The sequence below is a fragment of the Medicago truncatula genome, chromosome 1 (assembly GCF_003473485.1).
Source record: "Medicago truncatula cultivar Jemalong A17 chromosome 1, MtrunA17r5.0-ANR, whole genome shotgun sequence".
Lineage (NCBI taxonomy): Eukaryota > Viridiplantae > Streptophyta > Magnoliopsida > Fabales > Fabaceae > Medicago > Medicago truncatula.
In genome coordinates this window covers 48,514,495-48,536,195 of record NC_053042.1, presented here as the reverse complement: position 1 = coordinate 48,536,195, position 21,701 = coordinate 48,514,495, and the positions used below count along the sequence as shown (strand labels likewise).

At 34.4% G+C, this 21,701-nt stretch overlaps 3 protein-coding genes across 3 annotated transcripts; all 3 read left to right on the top strand.

The window, feature by feature from the left end:
* Positions 1-3,372: 3,372 nt before the first annotated feature.
* On the top strand, positions 3,373-8,092 carry LOC112422774 (protein FAR1-RELATED SEQUENCE 5). Its single transcript, XM_024786430.2, has 3 exons — positions 3,373-3,590; positions 5,026-7,231; positions 7,513-8,092. The coding sequence occupies exons 1-2, from the start codon at positions 3,560-3,562 to the stop codon at positions 7,053-7,055; spliced, it is 2,061 nt and encodes a 686-aa protein (XP_024642198.2). The 5' UTR covers positions 3,373-3,559; the 3' UTR covers positions 7,056-7,231; positions 7,513-8,092.
* A 1,245-nt stretch (positions 8,093-9,337) lies between these two features.
* On the top strand, positions 9,338-13,626 carry LOC120575726 (G-type lectin S-receptor-like serine/threonine-protein kinase At5g24080). Its single transcript, XM_039829914.1, has 5 exons — positions 9,338-9,664; positions 10,103-11,478; positions 11,999-12,179; positions 12,308-12,761; positions 13,158-13,626. The coding sequence occupies exons 1-5, from the start codon at positions 9,420-9,422 to the stop codon at positions 13,500-13,502; spliced, it is 2,601 nt and encodes an 866-aa protein (XP_039685848.1). The 5' UTR covers positions 9,338-9,419; the 3' UTR covers positions 13,503-13,626.
* Positions 13,627-13,693: 67 nt separating this feature from the next.
* On the top strand, positions 13,694-20,419 carry LOC11419731 (WD repeat-containing protein 91). The gene is made up of 15 exons (XM_003592112.4): positions 13,694-14,252; positions 14,348-14,470; positions 15,471-15,612; positions 15,684-15,892; positions 16,943-17,001; positions 17,138-17,232; positions 17,629-17,731; positions 17,860-17,954; positions 18,029-18,091; positions 18,510-18,585; positions 18,660-18,768; positions 18,998-19,110; positions 19,190-19,248; positions 19,759-19,864; positions 20,041-20,419. Exons 1-15 carry the CDS (start codon positions 13,856-13,858, stop codon positions 20,176-20,178), a joined length of 1,887 nt encoding a protein of 628 aa, XP_003592160.3. The 5' UTR covers positions 13,694-13,855; the 3' UTR covers positions 20,179-20,419.
* The last annotated feature ends 1,282 nt before the right edge of the window (positions 20,420-21,701 follow it).

Sequence of the window (21,701 nt, the reverse complement as noted above, 5' to 3'; positions counted from 1 at the left end):
AGTTGATTGATGATTTATAGTTGGAACTATGTGAAGTATCAATATTATTTATTGTTGTTGTTTATGTGGACCATTGTTAATGATGATTTGAAGTTAATTGATGATGTATAGTTGGAATTATGTGAAGCATTAACATTGTTTAATTGATTGTTGTTTATGTTGATAAATTCTCTTACTTAAATTACTGTTTATTAGTATTGCTAATGATGAATAAATGTTGTCAAGTATTGTTAAATTCTTTTAAAGAATTATACGTTTATTGTTATTGAATGTGAAATCTCACCTCTTATGTTTGAATGTTGCCTCTACGTGGGTAACGTGCAGATAACCAGGATTAGCTGTTGATGTGAGTTGACTCTCTCACGCGTCGTCTTAGGGTCGCTCTGATACGTAACGGGATGGACATATTTGTGTTGTTTTCCATTTGTTACGTATTATTATTATTTATATTGATGAACCATTTGAAATGGAATTTTTAAGAAGTTGTTTATGTTGAGGCCGTAGTGCCATTTTGTTGAATAATGAAATGTTTTCCGCTGTAATGTAATTTGAATTATTGATAAAAGATGTTTTGAATAAATAGTAATTTTACTCTATTTATCTTTTAAAGAAGTGTGACATCTTGTTTAAGTCGAATACTCTGATTATTATGTAAAAAATTTCAAGTTGGAAAAACGGGGTGTTACACCTATTCCTACGGTTGTCTCTCACTTACAACTTGCGAATGATACCTTAATTATTGCTGAAAATATTGGGCTAATGTTCGAGCGATGCGTGCTGTCCTCATTCTGTTTAAAGCTATATCTGGGCTGAAGGTGAATTTCACAAAGAGTCAGCTAATTGGTATCAATGTTCATGGGTCTTGGTTAAACGAGGCAGCGTTAGTTTTGAAGTGTAAGGTTGGAAATCTCCATTTTGTGTATTTGGGGCTGCCTATAGGTGGTGATGCGCATCGGTTGTCTTTTTGGGACCCTATCATTCACCGAATTAAAACTAGACTGTCAGGGTGGAAAGCTAAACATTTATCTTTTGGTGGTCGTTTGGTTCTGTTGAAATCTGTCTTGTCATCTATGCCTGTTTATGCTCTTTCTTTCTTCAAGGCTCCTTCAGGTATCGTCTCCTCTATTGAATCTATTTTAATTTTTTTTTTTTGTGGGTGGGGGGGGTGACGAGACTGGAATTCTGTTTGTTTGAGAAAGGAGGTTAGTGATTTGAGGGTAAGGAGAATTAGGGAGTTTAATAGTGCTTTATTAGGGAAGTGGTGTTGGCGGTTGTTGACTGAGAAGGAAAGTTTGTGGGGTGTTGGCGGCGAAATATGGCGAGGAAAGAGGAAGGTTGGTGGATGGTAGGAGGTTAGACTCGGCTTGGTGGCGTGCAATTGCTGCCTTGCGGAGGGAGGAGTGGTTTAATTCTCATGTTGGTAGGTCGATGGGGAATGAGAAACAAATATATTTTTGGTGGGATGTGTGGGTTGGTGGGGTGTCCTTTAGGGAAAAGTTTAGCAAATTGTTTGAGTTGGCGATGGACAAATGGGTGTCTGTGTTCGATATGTGTCAGTTAGGGTGGGGTGAGAATGGAGAGGCGTGGAAGTGGAGGCAGAGGTTATTTGTGTGGGAAGAGGAGAAGGTAGGGGAACTTTGTTTATTACTTCAAAATGTAACTTTGCAGGTTGACAGGGAGGATAGATGGCTTTGGAATTTGGAAAAATCTTATGCATACTCTGTTCGTAGTGCTTACAATTTTCAATCTGCTCAGCCTGTTGTTGTCACCCCGGTAGATGTGAATATGTTGTGGCAAAAGCATATTCCCCTAAAGGTTGTGGTTTTTGCTTGGCGTCTATTTCATAATAGATTACCAACCAAAGGTAACTTGCTTTGGCGCAACGTTTTAGATAATAATTCTTGTCTGTGTGCGTCTGGATGCGGCTCGCAGGAAACTGCTAATCATTTATTTTTACATTGCTCCCTTTTTGGATTGGTGTGGAATGATATTCTTCATTGGGTTGGCACTTCCATGGTCGCCCCGTTCGATGTCAAGGATCATTTTACCCGGTTCATAGCTGGTGGCGGTGGCTCTTAGGTGCGGTCCACTCTGTTAAACGCCATTTGGTTTGCTACTGTTTGGGAAATATGGAAAGAAAGAAATAACAGAATTTTCAAGGTCAAAGAATGCTCGATTATGCGAATAATGGACAAAATAAAGTCTCTTTCCTTTTCGTGGTTGAAGGAGAATTTTTTTCAATTCTCATTCAATTACCATGGTTGGTGGCTTAGTCCCCTCGCTATGTTGGGCTACACTTAGTTGTTATTTTCTTTCGTTGCTTTTTGTTGTTTTTTCTTTTCCGGTTGTAAATATTGTACATATTTTAGTGTTTTTCCTTTGCACACCTTATGCTAGGAAAGACATTTTATGTTTATAATATATTCATTTTAACTTCTTTAAAAAAAAAAATTGTTTATCTTTGAAGACGTATGTAATAATTTACTCATTTGTTTAACCCTTTTGTTTTTACAAGAGAGGGCAAAGCCCAAAATCTTTTTAGTCAATTAATTAAAAACAAATAAAATTTAATTTCTCTTTAAAAAATAGAATAATTAACTAATTTTCATACATAGGTGTAAAATCATCCAATTAAAATTATTTACTATCTATTATGTAAAAGAATATCAATCTTTTATCCATAAATTTGAGTTCAATTCATAAAAATACCAAAAATTTTAGATCAGATGTCATGATTGAGATTTGAACTCCGACTACTCTACTTATATGTGTAAGCTTTCAAATATTCTTTTTGTCATACCACTTTAAGTGCATTAAAATCAAGTCTAAAAACTTAATTTAATCGATAGCAATTTCTTTTCCCGTTGAAAGTTAAACCCTAGACGCGCCTTCAGCTAAAAGCACATATATACCGCTAGGCCATGCATCAAATTGTGATATCCTAGTGACAAATATAGTATATAATTACTTCTTTCGATCTAGTATATATAAAAAATAAATATTGGGTAATATTTCGGTGTAGCTATAGCCACACTCAACCATATGGTGGGTCCTCCCCTACTCACAACCCATATTTATAAGAGCGTTGCACGTGAATTCACCTTATATAAGAAAGACAAATCTTCACTTCTCGCTCCAAAGCAAACAATAGACAAATTTCTTGGATGAGACGGAAACCAACAACGCTTCCATCTCCCTCAATTGCAGCGTACGCGCCACCACACTCAATTGTTGACAAAAAACTAATATCTCCCTCTCAAAAAAAAAATCTAAATTAGTAGTAATTGATATTTATCATAAGAGATAAATTAGTCTTCCTATTGTGAAAAAACAAGTTGAATTTTAGTCTTTTTTATTTTTTAATTTTCACCATGAATTTTGGTAAAGTTTAGGTGAAAGTGAAACACGAAAATATAATAACCGAGTTATAAAGACAGTGAACGCAGATTTTGTGAAATTGAAATTGCAGATTACCATCACTGTGTCAAGTTCAAACTGATGGTTGTTTCGTTTTCTAGGGTTCTTCTATGAAATTGCAATCCACCGAACCTACGAGAAAATGAAAGACGATTCGATGCACTCAAAACCTTGTAAGTTTCAAATTTCTCCTTTTTTCTTCATTCTACCCGTTTTTTTTCAAGTTTTTTGTTGTTTCCCTTAAAAGGTTTTGCAGTACACATATTTTAACGAAATGATTTAAGTGTTGTTGAATATGGTTCTTATCGGAGTGATGTTGTAATCTTGTAACATTGTAAACCCTAATTTATTCAAATAATAATACCCATAGAAATGTGTTCACTATTTGATTATTAGAACATGAAGTTTCTTTGAAGCAGAACAGAGCAACATAGGCACAAATGTATTTCGTAAAATATGTAATAATACACCAGTAATGCAGGCATTGTACACCAGAGAACTGCATAAACAACTCATGTACTTTCGATGAATTATTGGGATTTAATTTTGTGGGATTCAAAACTCGGTAATAGATGAAATTCTTATTTCCTTAATTTCTGTCGTGTCAAGGATGGTACACACACAACCAACGATCTTCTGTTCGTTAATAAGACTTTTTTTTTTTTTTGCACAAATAGCGACAGTTGTTGTGGGCATGATCATGATGTAAAATTGATTATCAATTATCATATTGTGCATTGTTTCGATGCTTGTTGCTATGGCAACAGCAATGTAAATGGCTGTAGCAATGTTATACTGGTAATTATGGAGATGTTGCACTAGGGATTCTCGTTGTTGAGGATCCGCTTGCTGAATAATGTGGCTCATGTTTTGTGGGGTATTGGGGTTGTCTTTAAAAAAAACTTTTTCACTTGGTATTCTGCTGATAGTTTAAAAGAGCACTTATTTTTGTCTCAAGTTTTCTGTTATTAGGGTATAGTCTTCTTAAACTTTGTCTCTTAGCAGCCTGAGAGTTTGATATGTTTAATCAATGTTTTCTTATCTCATACATTTGGTTTGTGTTTTTCTTTGGAGATAATCTGGTCAAGGTCGTCGACCGCTTCTAAGCCAAGGAGATGTATTTTTGTTTTCCCCTAAACATAATGGTTATGATTTATTGGGTATTTTGATTGAAATTGCTTTTAATTTTTATTTGTTCTCTAGGTATATACTTCTCAAAGTTTTATATTGTTAATCATTCTTTTGTTATCTCTGTAAATTTGGTGTGTTTTATTTTCTTCTGAAATTCAATTTTATTTTTTAATTATCTTTTTCGCTATCTTTCAAATTAGACCTGAAACAATTCTATCGTTATTAGTTACCTAGTCAACATGATGAACTTTTCTTTATGGTTGAAACATTATGAACTTCAGAACATATATTGTATAGGTTTCAACAAATAAACTGAACAAAGAAAATCAATCTGAATAAGTAGTGCTTTTTGATAGCATAGTGAGTTAATGTCTTTGGCTTTGCTAGTGGAATCTCCTTGTTTCTGGCTTTATCAGTGCAACCTCTTTTCTAATAGCATGTTTAAAAGTCACAATACTTTTTGTGTTATTATGGCAGGTCATGAGATGACAGATATGGATGGAGATTTTACCATGGTTGTCTCAAATGATACTCATGTCAGTGCTCTTGATGTGAAGCCTCTCAATAGTGAACCACCATCAAAGCCCCCCTTAGAGCCCATTGAAGGAATGGAGTTTAAATCATTTGAAGAGGCAAAGAGTTACTACACAAGGTACGCTCAGAACAAAGGTTTTAGTTTCCGCATGGGCCGTGTTACTAAGTCAAGAACAAACGGTATGATAATTGGTCAAGAAATTCTTTGTTCAAAGGAGGGGTTTCGAGCCAAAAAGTATGTGAAACAAGGAAATAGTAGTCTCATTACACATGATGAAACCAGGGTGGGATGCAAGGCACGGTTATATTTAAAGAAAAATAATGATATATGGATTGTTTCTAGATTTGTAAGCGACCATAATCACCAGCTGTTTTCTCCTAGAAGTGCACAGTCTCTTCGCGTACATAGAAAGAAAACTAAAGTGCAAAAGACACTTACTGATGTGCTTGATGAATCTGGTTTAGGCAAAACAACATCTATCTTATGCACTGAAAGTGGCGGTATTGATAATTTTGGATCTAGTCAACAAGATGTTATCAATTACTTAAGTGTACAGAGACAAAAACAATTTGAAAACAGAGATGCTCAATTGATGTTATCATACTTTAAGAATTGTCAGTTGAAGAATACTGGGTTTTTCTATGCGTTTCAAATGGATGCCGAAGGAAAATTAACTAATTGCTTTTGGGTTGATTCAAGGTCTAGAGTTGCTTACAAATATTTTGGTGATGTGGTTACTTTTGATCCAACGTACTTGAAAAATAAATACAAAACTCCTTTTGTTCCAATTACTGGAGTTAATCATCATCAACAATCAATTCTTTTTGGTTGTGCTCTCTTGTGGGATGAAGCTGTAGAGAGTTTTGATTGGTTGCTAAGTACTTGGTTAGAAGCAATGAGTGGGGTTTGCCCTAAAACTGTTATCACAGACCAACACACTGCTATCACCAATGCAGTTGCAAGGGTGTTTCCAAAGGTTAATCACCATTATTGCATGTGGCATATTGAGGAAAAAGTTCCAGAGCACATGGATCATATCTATCATGGACACAGTGAATTTAAAAATCATTTTTACAAGTGCATTCACCAATCTATTACAATTGAAGAATTTGACTCTGAATGGGAAGCAATGGTTGATAAATATGGGTTGCAAGATAATCAGTGGCTAGAAAAGATATACTCAATTCGATCCAAATGGATTCCTGCATATGTACATCATAATTTCTGTGCTGGAATGTCCACCACTCAAAGGAGTGAAAGTATGAATAAATTTTTTAAGGATTTTTTGAATTCAAGTACTCCATTGAGCAAGTTTCTGACACAATATGAGAAAGCTCTTGATGCACGTTACAACGAGGAAAGGGAGAAAACTGTCAAGACAATGAATTCAAAACCACTTTTGCGAACTTTATATCCCATGGAAGAAGAAGCTTCAAAAATTTATACAGGAAAATTGTTTGAGATATTTCAAGATGAGTTGGTTGGCTCTCAAATGTTTACCACCGAGAAAGTTGAATTTTCTGATGAAGTGGCAACATACAAAGTTCATGAAATTTACAAAGAGAAGCCAAACTATCATGTGGCTTTTCATGTAACTTCGAAAGAAGCAACTTGTACTTGTCACAAGTTTGAATCTTTTGGTATTCTTTGTAGGCATATCTTAACTGTGTTCCTAAAGAAAAAGGTACATTATCTCCCTTCACAGTATGTTCTACAACGATGGACCCGAAATGCCAAGAAAGAAAAATTTGAAGGATTGACAATTGAAGAATTCCAAGAAGGAGGAAACGAAGCTTCTAGCACTTCATTGTTTAATAGTGTTATGGTTCGTTCTCTTGAATTTTCTGAAAGAGCTTCACGATCAAAAAAACATCATGATATTGCAATTCAATGTTTGCAAAATGCAATTGCAAAACTTGATCTAATAGAGCTTGAAGAATCAAATGAGGAGTTTGTTAATTCGACATCTTAAGCTGTTCCTTAAGCCTCCCACAAAGTTAGAACTTTCTGTGACCCTGGCAACTAACGGGGGTCCAAGGTCTTTGCGCGTGAAAGGCAATTTGGAATAGCTTAAAACAGGTTTATTTGCTTGTAATTATTGTAAGAAAAAGGTTCATAACAAACGTAAATGTCCAAGTTTAAATCAAGGTAGGTATCTCAGAAACGCTCAAGTTTTTTATGTCTCAATAGTTTTTAATTTTCATTTTAACCATGTTTTTTAAGAGATTTTCATTTTAACCATGCGAAGTTGATTATGTCACATGTCATGGTTCTTAGGTGCAATATTATCAATGGTCAATTTTCAAACTCTAATGCTTACGCTTCTAATTTGGCTGATTAAGAGATATTACTATCATTGTTTTATTTGAAATATTTTATAATTACTATTTTGTTCCTGACAATATTGTTGTTACTGCTTGACATTGTAGGAAATTATGGAAGCATAACAATGGTTTGAATTCCGGGTTAGATCATACCAATGGGACGTCCCAATATCTCAAGTTATGAATATTTTGTTAATATGAATGTTTTCTTGCTGTCATATCTTGTTCTCTGTCATACTAATTGTTACTGTGGAAGATCCTTTTGACATTGAAATTGCTGAGGACAAGCATTTGGTAGTAAAACGAATCTTTGGTCACAGTCCTCTTTTGGTGCATTTGAATGGGACCATTGTTTGGAGATATCTTTCTAGCTGGAAATAGGTTGGGTGCAGGTGGTAACAGCATATATCTTGTTATACTATAATGAGGGCTTAGTTTATTTTCATATAATCAAATTATCAATATCATGGCAACTTTAATTTACTTTTTATATTCAATAGATGTGGTGGTTTGGACATCATTCTGGGTGTTGACATATGTTCTTTCCTGTTATCTTTGTACACTCTCCCACTCTTGTGGGACTTCTTGTGCCTTATATTTTCTTGGTGTTAACATGCTTGCAGCATGCTACCATATGTGTTTACACCATTATTTACTTTATGCCACACATTCTTACATTTGTTGACATTGTTCTGCCGTGTCCCAGAAGAAATAAATTGAAATTCTAGGTTTCCAAAGGAAAAAAAAAAATCATTTATGAAATTTATAGGCATTCTTTCATCGCAGAACTCTTTCCGGGGGGGGGGGGGGGGGGTTTGCAGACCCATCTCTTTCTGCAAAAAGTTTTTTGGAAAAGGCTAAACGAATTAATACATTAATTTAAGCACAAGACAGTATGCTCCAATTCTGCAGTGATCACTTTCAATATGCTGTCATGTAATCCAAAAATGCAGCAGAACATAAGCCTCACACACCATCTATTCACGGCTCCACTCCTTTTATAAATGACCTATGCATTCCAAGTCAAGTGATATCACCACAATAAGTACCAAGGTTTACTATAATGCCTTGTTCATAAATATGTAAAAATTTACTCTATAATTCTAAAATCAACTCTCTCCCAAAATTGAAACTAAAGTTTTACGTCAATATGTTCTTAGTCATCAAATATCAATCAATAGTCAATAATTGAATCTTACACAATAGTCATCATTAATTGTCAAAATTCAAACATAATTTTTTTGGGTGTAAATCACCATCCTTCAATTATATTTGACAATGTGTCTTTTTATCCACCTAGAACTCCAGGTTTTCTAAAGTCAATTATATTCGACAAACTGTTGCAACCATTAAATATACCATTTTTTTTTTCAATTGAAATTTGAACTTTAATTCGATTCAATGTGAAAGACTAGCTTATTCTAGCTAATATACTCAAACTCAATTGTTAAATTATTTATGAATCATGCTAATTAGCGTCGTAAGAATACTGGTTAACGAAACAAATGAACATGACCAAGCTAGTTGCATAATAATGATCACACTTAATTTGGTATAGGCCGGTGGCGGTGAATACAAAATGTTGCAAGGACACTCTTTTTCAAAGTGAGAAGTGTGAAATGCAAAAACAAACATTCAGCTTCACCTTATCATTAGCAAATTATTAGTTGCAACAACTACGTGTCAATGTTGTGTAGCATTACTCTTTTGGTGAGTCACAAACCTGAATTACCATTTGACGAAAGACCACAAAAATCAATAAGTCATGCCACCATATAGTATCAAATTATATCCCTATTGCCGACCACACATTAAGCCACATTTTTCAAACTTATAGTTCACCCACCACTAACCACGTGTTCAATTTCTATTATTTTCTTCTCTAAATAAATAAATAAAACACTATACACTTATGTTGTCCCATATATAAAACACCATGCCAAACTATTTAGTTAGCTTGGTTCTTTCAGTAATAGTAAGATCAACACACTAGCATGCAAGTGTAGCTTGTCATGGCTTCTTTATTTACGTGTTATTGTGTTGTTACTTTGTTATTGGTTTGTTTATGTAGTTGCATTTCAAGTCAGATTGGGTTGGGGTCTAGATTATTGGCTAGTAAGGACCAAGTTTGGGTTTCTGATAATGGTACATTTGCTATGGGGTTTACTCCATCAAAAACTGATAATCATTTGTTCACGTTGGGCATTTGGTTTGCTAGGCTACCAGGAGATAGAACTTTTGTTTGGTCACCCAATAGGTACTGCTTCTATTAGCATATATCATCATCACTACTTTCTGCACTATCATACTCTCTTTTTGCATTAAATATTAATTTATACTGCATCAGTCACTAAATATAGAACTCTATTGACTAATTCACGAGATTAAAAAATGTTTGTAGTAGTATTACATTGGTCCGAGTAAAATTGGACATAGATCCCTTAAGCAAAATCTCGGATTCGAGTCTTGTAGATGAAAAAAATATGGTTAGGAGAAGATACTTCACTACTCATTAAAGATGACCATCCAAATTATCCAGCGGAGATTAGTCAGTCATCGACAAAGATGATGAATAACATATATAGTTACAAAAGGAAAAGTAATTAAAATTTTATGAATATTATTTTTATTTTGAGTTTTCATCATATTCCATCTCTCTTCTAACGTATTGAAATTTCTTTCTCAATCCAAGTAGAAACTCTCCTATATCTCATGAAGCAATTTTGGAGCTTGACACAACAGGAAACCTCATTCTCATGGACAAAAAAATCACCATATGGGCCACAAACACTTCAAATGCTAATGTAGAATCAGCAACCATGTCAGAATCAGGCAACTTCATCCTTCACAACATAAATAACCACCCTATATGGCAGAGTTTTTCTCAACCTTCAAACACACTCCTCCCAAACCAGCCTCTAACAGTTTCTTCAGAATTAACATCACCAAAATCTTCATCTCATGGTGGCTATTATGCTCTCAAAATGCTTCAACAACCAACTTCTTTAAGCCTTGCACTGACTTACAATCTTCCAGAAACTTACCAAACTTTGGATGAAAATGAATCATCATATGCCAACTATTCTTATTGGCAAGGTCCTGAGATTTCCAATGCAACCGGCGAAGTTATTGCGGTTTTAGATCAAGCTGGAAGCTTTGGAATTGTATATGGAGATTCATCTGATGGTGCAGTTTATGTGTATAAGAATGATAATGATGATGCAGGTTTGGCTTCTGCAATTCATCAGTCTACGCCGTTAACAGTTCTTCGGAGACTAACACTCGAAGAGAACGGAAATTTACGGTTGTATCGTTGGGAAGACGTAAATGGATCGAAACAATGGGTGACACAATGGGCTGCAGTTTCAAATCCATGTGATATTGGTGGAATTTGTGGCAATGGAGTTTGTAAATTGGATAGAACTAAGACAAATGCATCTTGCACTTGTTTGCCAGGAACTTCTAAAGCTGGTAGAGATGGACAATGTTATGAGAATTCATCTCTTGTTGGAAAATGTACTAATGGCCAAAATGAAAACATGACATCAAAGTTTAGAATTTCAATGGTGCAGCAAACTAATTATTATTTTTCTGAATCATCAATAATAGCTAATTTTAGTGAGAGTGATGTTTCTTCTTTATCAAAATGTGGTGATGCATGTTTATCAGATTGTGATTGTGTTGCTTCTGTTTATGGACTCAATGAGGAGAGACCATTTTGTTGGGTGTTGAGGAGTTTAAATTTCGGTGGTTTTGAAGATACAAGTTCTACTTTGTTTGTGAAGGTTAGAGCCAATAGTTCATGGACACCGGAAGGACAAGATGGAAGTTCTAATAGTTCTTCTGATGGAATGGGGAGTGCTAAGGAGAAGGCTGTGATTATTCCAATTGTTTTAGGAATGATAGTTCTCATTTTTTTGCTATGTATGTTACTGTATTACAGTGTTCATAGAAAAAGAACTTTGAAAAGAGAGATGGAAAGTTCATTGGTCTTATCAGGTGCTCCAATGAATTTTACATACCGCGCTTTGCAAATCAGGACGAGTAACTTTTCGCAGCTTCTAGGAACAGGTGAGTGTATCGTATATTGAATTTTATAGTAAAGAGGAAGGAGTGAATAGGAAATTTCATCTCTGAAATTGTAACTATCGGTCAAATTTGTCTCTGATTTTACGCACCGGCAACTTCCCTATGGTGGTCCTTATGTTAAGTTTAGTTGTTACACAGAATGATGTGGCACATTAATGAAGATGTTGTAATTCCCGTGGACTCCATATCACTGCCATGTCCTCATGGACAAAATTGTTTGTTATAATTTTGTTAAGATAACGCATAGGATTTACTTTGGTTTTAAACTACGGGGAAGAGTGACATTTAGGTTATTGCCGAACAAAATTATGACAGTCAATTTTGTGCGTGGAGATGTGATTTTGACGTGAAGTCCATGTGGATCGTCACATATTCATTTAACGTGTCACACGATGTTGTCTAATGAATGAATTTAATGCAGGGACTGTTTGATTGATGCGTCACAGGGAGAGAAGTTTTGCTTTCAGTAAAATTTGTTGCCAACAGTTTATATATTTTGTAGGTGGATTTGGAAGTGTGTATAAAGGAAGCCTCGGAGATGGTACTCTAATTGCAGTGAAGAAACTTGACAAGATATTGCCTCATGGAGAGAAAGAGTTTATAACTGAAGTAAACACAATTGGCTCAATGCATCATATGAATTTGGTTCGTCTATGCGGTTTTTGTTCTGAGGGACCACACAGGTGTACTATATTTACAATTTTATCATTCTTTACCCGATCCAGCGAATATTGTTTTAATTGGATTTAAGTCATTCATAAGACTTAAAATCTCAATGGTTTAATTGGCTTGAGTAATATTTGTTTGGCAGGCTTCTAGTGTACGAGTTCATGAAGAATGGTTCATTGGATAAATGGATCTTCCCTTCATATCGAGGGCGAGATAGATTGCTAGATTGGCAAACTCGTTTCGATATAGCCATAAATACTGCACAGGGGATTGCATACTTTCATGAGCAATGCAGAAATAGGATAATACATTGTGATATCAAACCAGAAAATATATTGTTAGATGAAAACTTTTGTCCTAAAGTATCTGATTTTGGACTGGCCAAATTGATGGCAAGGGAACACTCTCAAGTAGTAACAATGGTTAGAGGTACTAGAGGTTATTTGGCGCCTGAATGGGTTAGTAATCGACCTATAACTGTAAAAGCAGATGTTTACAGCTATGGTATGCTTCTTTTAGAAATCATTGGTGGTAGGAGAAATCTTGACTTGTCCTTTGATGCAGAAGACTTCTTCTATCCTGGTTGGGCTTACAAGGTATATATTTCATATGCTTCTTTTATAGTATATCAGCATTTCGGCCTAGGACCGTAGTTTCTCTAATTCACGTCATAGCAAATTAGTCCCTTAAATTAAAGAACATCAATCAATTTCGTGCTCAATCATAACATCTCTATAGTAAACATGTATCCAAACCAATGAAAAATTTACATACTGACTTGAACAGTCTCTTGATGCATCAAGATAGACCTAACTAAAACATTTAAAATTGTGGTGTTAATTTTAGAAAAACCACTAAGTTGACCGATGTTGTTCAATTTAAGAGACTGAGTCACTTAAAATTTTAATAACTAAAGCTCTCAATATTCACTCAAATTTAAATTAACATCACCTTTCTATTCTAGAATTTTATTCTTTACTGTCCTTTGATAGGAGATGGCAAATGGATCAGCAATAAAAGTGGCAGATAGAAGCTTAAATGGAGCAGTTGATGAAGAAGAGCTAACGAGAGCTTTGAAAATTGGCTTTTGGTGCATACAAGATGATGTTTCCATGAGACCAACAATGGGAGAAGTGGTGAGATTGCTTGAAGGTCAAGGTTCAAATAACATAAATATGCCACCAATGCCACAGACAGTACTAGAGTTAATTGAGGAAGGGTTGGACCATGTCTACAAAGCTATGAAAAGAGAGTATAACCACTATAGTTCATTCACCATTACAAGCCATCTTACATCTCATGCAACATGTAGCAATTCCACAATGTCACCAAGATAGTGTATAGATAAATGGTAATTGTTTGCTTTCTTCAAAAGCTAAGAATTTTTCTTTTGTGCCACAATGTCACCAAAAATAATTGATATTTTCAATTTTCACCACAACATCAATTGTTTTTCTTTTTAATTAATATTATTTACATCATTCTCAATTCATCATCCTTTACTTTACTCTGCTGCACTGCATTTGTGATGTTATCACGTGCCATCCATCTCCCCACTCACATGTAATGTGTATCCACCACCGTAAACAAATACTTACCGTCGTGATGTCCTAAAACCTCCACATCTGTTAGATCACCGCCGCAATCCACCGTAACAAAAAACCCTAACACAATTCAATCCAAATCGAAGATGGAGAAGATCCATTACGCGGAAGAATTAGTCCGTGAATTTCTCGTCTTCAGAGGATTCACCACCACACTCCAATCTTACGAAACCGAATTACGCACCGACGTCGGAAAATCATTTCACGTTGATAAAATTCTCGACCTTATTTTCTCCATTTATATTACTAATTTTCACATCGATAAATTGATTTCACTTCTCTCTTTCTTCAAACATTATCTCTCTTCATCTTCCCAATCCACACTCCTTTCATCATTCTCCAAATTGGAAGCTTCCATTCTACGATTCTACGTTGTTCGTGCCTTGCAATCCAACAACAGGGATAAAGTTGTTGAGTTTTTCCATGTTTATGGTCCTGATTTGTTGCAGAGTTCCTCTCAGGAGGATTGGACTCAATGGTTTGGTGCGTTTTTGGGTTTGCTTTTTTTTTTTTTTTGTGATTTTGTAATGAAATTTGAGTTTATGAGTGTGATCATGAGATTTTGTGTTGTATTGCAGTGATTCCTTATGTGAAGAATCCACAATTGGATCCTCAATTTCGAGTATTTTTCGGGAAGGAGTGGAGTCAGGCATTACATCTTTCTGTTAGAAATTTCTTTAGTGAGATCTTCAATGCTACTCATATCCTTCAGAACATCTTTTTCCAAGTAAAAAACAAAGTTTGATATTTTGTGATTCAGGTGTAAATGTAATTGCAGATTCTTAGGTACATATGGTTTGCTAAATATCTGGTTTTAGAATTGTAAATAGCTTTAAAAGAAGGTTTAAGGGTGTGTGATCAAAATTAATAATAGGTTGATCCATGTGTAATGTGTTGGTAATTTATGAAAAAGGAAACAGAAGAATGTTGTGCTACTGCTATGAAGCAACCACATTGATAAATATAGGGTGTTTATAAGGTGAAGCCGTGAAGGGATACATGAATAACCAAATTCAAGTTTGAATGTCAAGAATAAATTCAATCTTACAATCCCTCTTATTCCAATGTAAATTTGGTTCGTTCATGTGTTCTTTTATGAAAAAACCTTTCAAGAGCTACTTATTGCTTGTGCCTTGTCATCATTTTGCATTGGTGATCACTCATCGCCCTCTTCAGCCAGAGTGTCACAGTCTCACATAACAACTTTTCTATAGAATATAATGTTTGGCTTAAATGCTACTTTGGCCCCCCTATTTCCAGAAAAAAGATGTTTTGGTCCCCCTTCCCCCAACCCCATTTTCAAAACCGCCCCCCAATTTCACTTTTTTCTTCTTCTGAATTTTCATCCCTTATCTCATTTTTGGGTCATTTTTGTTGATTTGGCCTGTTCAATATCAGGCCTCTTTTTGCTGACATGGATATTCTGTGTGGCCATATAAGCTCTGCAACGTCATTAGTGAATAGGCTTATGAGCAAAAATTACCTGAAAATGGGGACGGGGTGGAAAATTCAGAAAGAAAAAAAAAGTGAAATTGAAGACCAAAAAACTGTCTTTTAAAATGGGGGACCAAAACTTCATTTCTAAAAAATAGAGGGACCAAAAGTGCGTCTAAGCCTATATGTTTTTTGATTTGATTTTCTTATGACTTCTGCATTCACAATTTCATCAAGTCGCTCTGTAATTATCCTTAATAAAATCACGTCTCCCTGCTCTACTGAAGATCAGTTCGGAGATGAATTCTACCAACATGCTCAAAAGAGATATCACACAGCTAAATATCAAATTGTCAGAACTTCAGGCTTTACTCAATGAGAAAGAAACTCAATTAAGGCAGTTTAGAAGGTAAGCATATTTTTATTCAATACTCGAGTCTAATGAGACATGTTTACCTTTCTAATTAATTTGGATTGAAGTATGGAAGGAAGTATTAGCTCATCAAGCAATTTGCGTGAAGAAAGTACTCATGTATCAAAAGATTCTTCAGAGATTGACCAAGATTTAGTTGTGGGTGAACCTGGAAATGTTCAGTCCGAGTTTATCAGCTCCAAGTCTGGTGATGATTCAACTTTCATATTGAATGACTATCTGGAACATGGCAGAGCTGGCAATACCACTCTAAAAGGTCATGACAGTCCCCATATAGGCAGACAGATATACTTCGAGGCCGCTTCCTCTGTGTGAAGTGGTATTTAGTACTCTCTCCGTCCTAATTTATAAGCAAAAAACACTAATTCACACTTACTAAGAAAACTAACACTTAGTGATTTGAGGTATAAATTTTTGTGTTCTCCTTAGAATAAGTTTCATGGAAAGATGTAAAAATAATTCTCATTGGTTAAAAATTATGGAGAAAATAAAAAGGAGAACAAATTGAATGCAATTTGCATTTAATTTTACATTGGAAAAGATGATTTGTTTGAAAAAACATAATAATAGCATAAAAGTTGGTCTTTTTTGCTTATATTTTGAGACAAAGAATATGAGATTTTTTTGCTTATATTTTAGGACGGAGGGAGTAGTTGCTTTTGTATTTGATTTTTAAGCAAGTTGATGGCTACTTTCTATGGATCGATAGACTTATTAAAATTCATGTGCTGACATCTTCTATGTTGAGTTATTGTTTTAACAAGATAACTAGTTATGAAGTGTATGGAGAAGGTAGATAGTGTTAGATGTTAGTAAATTCTGAGAAGTAAATGAAATCGTCTCGCAATATGACTATGTATACAACCTTAAGACAAATGATGATATTGCTTACAGTGCAACTTGCTGTAACTTGTAAGCATGAATTTCTCTTAAAAAATATATTGATTTTGACCGAGAAAAGACAATATGTTTTGGTTTCAAATGATGGTGTTAGTTGCGGACCCTACGAAATATTGATTCAGTTGCAGAACTCATGGAAATGAAACAACAAAGCTTTGTATTTTTATTTAGCATTGAAACAAAGAAACAATCAATTTTTTACTATTATTTATTATTTCTGAAAAATTGGATGCATTGTATTTACTTAACCGGCTCCTAATCTTGATGCACTTTATCCTTACTCCAAACCACATATAATTTCATGTATGCTGAATAAATTGGTTTTTGGTTGAGATATCAATTGCAATATTAGTGACCATTGATTATATTTTTGGAATTAAAAAATTAACAATTATTTTTGTGGCAGAAAACGATGGGGAATTGTCTTCTGAAGAAGACTTTGTTGAGGTCAAAGTAGAGCACCAGGTAATGTTTGCGCGTAGAGCCTTATTTGTGTTCTTTTTCCCCCTTTGTTCTGCATTTTCGTGTTACTCTCAACTATCAAGGACATATTAGGTTTTCAATGGAATCTGTGCAAATAAGAAATCATTATGGATTGTAGGAGACTTTTTTGGGGCACACCAGTCCAATCAGCCGGTGCCGCTTCTCTGCGTCTGGAAACAATATAGCCAGTGCTTCTCTAGATGGAACTGCCAGGTACTCTCTCTGGGAGGTGATGTAAATAAACGTACCAAGATTATTGCTTAATTGGAAAAGTAGAATGGTCTTTATCTAATTATTAGTCTCGACTGCAGATTGCTAGGCTGTAGCCTTCAATCATTTGCTACTATGTATAAACCTTATGTGTTGATGAATCTAGAGCAATGTCGTCAACAACTTATAAGAAATTAAATAAAAGACTGAAATGCTTATAAAAAATGGAAGATGGAAATAAAGTTTATTGGTACTGCATTTTTGTTTGGAAACTGGAAACAGCCTTTCATAATGGTTATTTTCAATAATGTTTTTTTTTTTACCCTTCTCAAAATATATGTAACGCTCCTTTAGTTGCATGAAATCTCAAAAAAATTGGTCTTGTTTCTTTTGATAAAGGATATGGACATATGATGCATCAACTCCAGCTTCTAGAAATGCAACCATATATTGTGGCACTGAAATTTTGTCACTTGATTGGGAATGCAAATCGGATCGATTGGTATGTGAGTTGATTTTTCTTGGTGATTGAAATTATTCAATTCTATATTTTTGAACAATAATTATTCAATTCTATTGATTATATGAGATTGTAAATTATAATAATTTAGTTGTTCCTCTTGCTAAAAGCTTCTAATAGGTACATCCGATGCATGCATTAAGGCATGGAATGTGGACGCTAAAAGAGTTGTTTGTGACCTTAACACAACGGAAGCATTTCCTAGGTATTTCTTGATTATAACCTTTTCAGGTTTGTGTATGATTTTCATCTGTCTGACTCATGTATGTGATCTTACAGTGTACTGGACATAAAGTGCAGTCCTGTTGAACCTATTTTTGTATCTGCAGCAGCATCTGGAGGGTATGCATCACAATTTTAATTATTGAATTCTTTACTGTAATGGTAAATTTGCTGAATTTGGTGAATTGAATATTGATCCTCTGTTTAACACCATATTAGTCCAATTATGTACCGATAGGCTCTAATATGTACACATAGGCCCAAATGTTCAAGGCCCTCTTAGAGGGAGAGTTAGTTACACAAGAGAAACAAAATGGAGTTTTGGTTAAATAAAGGAATAAGGGGTGTCTTAGATCATTATTCAGTTAGAACCTTAGGGTTTGGGCAGAGAGAAAAATGTCTCTTCTCAGAAGCTTTTGCTCTGGGATTACAGGGGTTAATCTTCTGTAATATTTTCCTTTTCAATCAATAATCCTAATTTTCTGTTCTCTGTTAAACTCATTTTAGCAAGGAATTATGAGGTCCATATTGTCTGTAGGTCTGGTTCTAACTATTTTGACAACCTGGGTTTCGCTTCACTGACTGTATGGAACATGAAGACATGGAAAGCCATGGTATGTGCTTCTTTGTATATAGTGTTTATGTTTTTGTCATTCAATGTTTATGTTTAATTTTGGATTCCATAAAGACAGTCCTTCCTCTTGGAGAAGATCCACCGGCAATTACTTCTCTATGCTTCAACCACAATGGGAAAATTTTAGCAGCTTCGGCTGTGGATGGAATGATTCACATGTTTGGTATCCTTAATTTAATTCATTTGGTTGCTTCTGTGCATTTTATTTATTTTGTGATTCATCCATTAAGTAAATATTGTTTATAGTTTGTATTTAGATTTTAGAAGTTATTTACGAAATAAAAATGTTGCGATTTTATTTTTCTTTTTAAAGAGAAGAATATGTAGTTTGAATGCACTAGTAGCAGGGGTCACATGGTTTGAAAATCATGCCATCCTTAACAATCCAAAAGACATGTCTGCTGGTCTACAAATCACTGGCTGGCCTGCACATGATTCTTCCATCAGTTCTATTCTTTTTGGACCAGATGAGACTAGCATTTTTAGCCTCGGCTCTGATGGGAAGGCAAGTACTATTAATTTGATGTTATTCATGTTTGTTAAATAGATTGTAAACTTCACAGTAATGAATTCTTCATTAACAGATTTTTGAGTGGAGCTTGCAAAATCAAGGCCAAATCTTGTGGTCAAGAGACTGTAGTAGGTATATTTCTAGTTTAACACATTATGATGAAACTCATAATGTTTCCTTTTTCTTTTTGTGCCAATACCATCCAAAGATTGCAAAGTTAGATAAATGAAATAAAGGGATTTTATCATGGCTGGTCCTTAAGGACCACCTTTTTTACCAAGGAAAATGTGTACACATTTTCAAATAGTAGACATGTGTATATTTTATTTAGAACATTACTAATAGTATAAAATCATGCAACAATTCAAATTATGGAGATGGATCTAATCACATGATTCGCATTAGTTACAATCGGATCCAATGCATTTGTTGAGTTGTAGGACCTGTTTTTTTTTTTTTTGCCAATGAGAATATTTGAGCTCATTCATGCTATACAAGGTTTTTTTTTATTTTTTTATAATGAGAATATTGGAGCTCATTCATGCTTTACGTGGGATAATGTTGTATCTTTAATCCATTATCCTTGCTTTTAGATATGGTTGAATAACAAATTCTGTTCTTGATGTTTTTCACATTTTGAAGGTACTGTTACCCCAGTTCAAATTATTACAGACATGATATGGCATTAGATGCAAATGGGAGGAGACTCTTGGTAACATCCAGTTCAGATAGAGCACCCATATATCAGGTTGATGTTTCTTGAGTTCTTCTGCATCCATCTTGATTAGACCTTCCCTTAGAAGGGATTGTAATTTACTTATTTTCACTTTAATTTGACTTGTAAAAGGAAGTAAATTTTGGCATAAACGTTTCTAATTATCTTGTTAGTTATCTGAAAGTGGCAATGTCTGGCTGTCTTTTCAGGTTCAGGGTCATTTGAATGGTTGGAGAACACTTTCTCACGGTGCTCCTATCACTGCTGTAGATTGGCATCCGACCTTGCCCATTTTCTTGACTGGATCAGCCGATAACTCTGTCCGAGTAACATCTTTACTATCATAGTGCTCCGTTGTTCTTGGAGTTTTCATTCATTCTTTGGCGAGCATTTAAATAGGTTCAATTGGATTTTCATGTTGTAATTTATTGATTTCTCTCATTATATAATGTATATGGCTACTAACTCTGTAAATTTCTGTGCCTACAGCTAGGATGTGTATATTCATGCATTTTGCTTGTATGTGTTTTTATATAACCTATTAAGTAATTTGAGTGAAATGAATGCGCTATAATTTATGCGACTAAATATATTTATCATTTTTTTCACTTGAAATGGATAGGTCGCAATAAGGATTTGGTTGTAACATTGTCAATGGTCTCTCTCTTTATCTATAAATAAATTTACACTGGCTGTCATGATCAAGATTTTCATCTTCTGTTCTGATACTAAATGAAAATTTTCTCATTTGTTAAGTTTGGTCTGCCTCTGGCCCGGCATTTAGACAGCCACGAGTTCTCAGAACAGAAGATCAAAATTGTTACTCTGACATTTCTGAAGAAAAAAAAAACGATCGGGAGTTATGATTCGATCGGGATTTACGCAAAAGCCGATCGGGAGTCTGGTTGGTTGAGCAATTTGATCCGAGTCTGGTTTAAAATGTATTTTCCTTATAGTACACAAGGACTAAAATATTATGGCTTAAATATACAAACCGTCCCTGTAATTTGGACGCCTTTTGATTTTCGTCCTTGTAATTTAAAAAGTGAATTTTTAGAATTTTGAAAAAAAATAAACAAAAATTAATTATGTGGCATGCCACGCGGCAAAAGTTGCACAGTCAACAACTGCCATGTGGCCAAAACCATGTCACTTCAACTGAATAGTAGGGCCAGGGACCTTTTTAAAACAAAATTTTTTTACATGGATGTTTTTTTAAAAAAAAAATTACGACGAAAATCAAAATGCGTCCAAATTACAGGGATGGTTTGCATATTTAAGCCAAATATTATATATCTAAATTAAAATTAAAATAATGTATCAAGTCAACTAACTATTCATTTTAAACCATTATTTTCTATTTTTTTTTATAAAATTATTTTCTTTACTTCTTACAGCTTAACATTCACACTGGAATGAAAATAGTTTCAGATGAAATATGCTGTTTACTTTATAAAACTGATTATGTTAGATAAAACCATGTCATGTTTTTGGAGCTGGAAGGCATTTTAAGCAGAACCTCACCTTTGTATTATTTTTTCTCATAAATAAAATCTTTAATTTCTTGAGAAACATAGATTATCTCAATTGCTTGAACATAAAATAGAGATTGTCTCGATTCAATGAAACAAATAAAGATCAACTGGAATTGGCAAAAAATAGTTGAATTTTTCGATAACATTTTCAAATTTGAGTTGATAGGCTATTCACAAATTTAATAGTAATCATCACTGATATCGTGAATAGTGGGCAAATTAAAATAAATAAGGAAAATCATTACCAATTTACCATACCTTTTTTCTTTGGACAAGCAAAATAAGTTTTTATTAAACAAAAGTATCTCCACACGCAACTGCAAAAATTATGTATA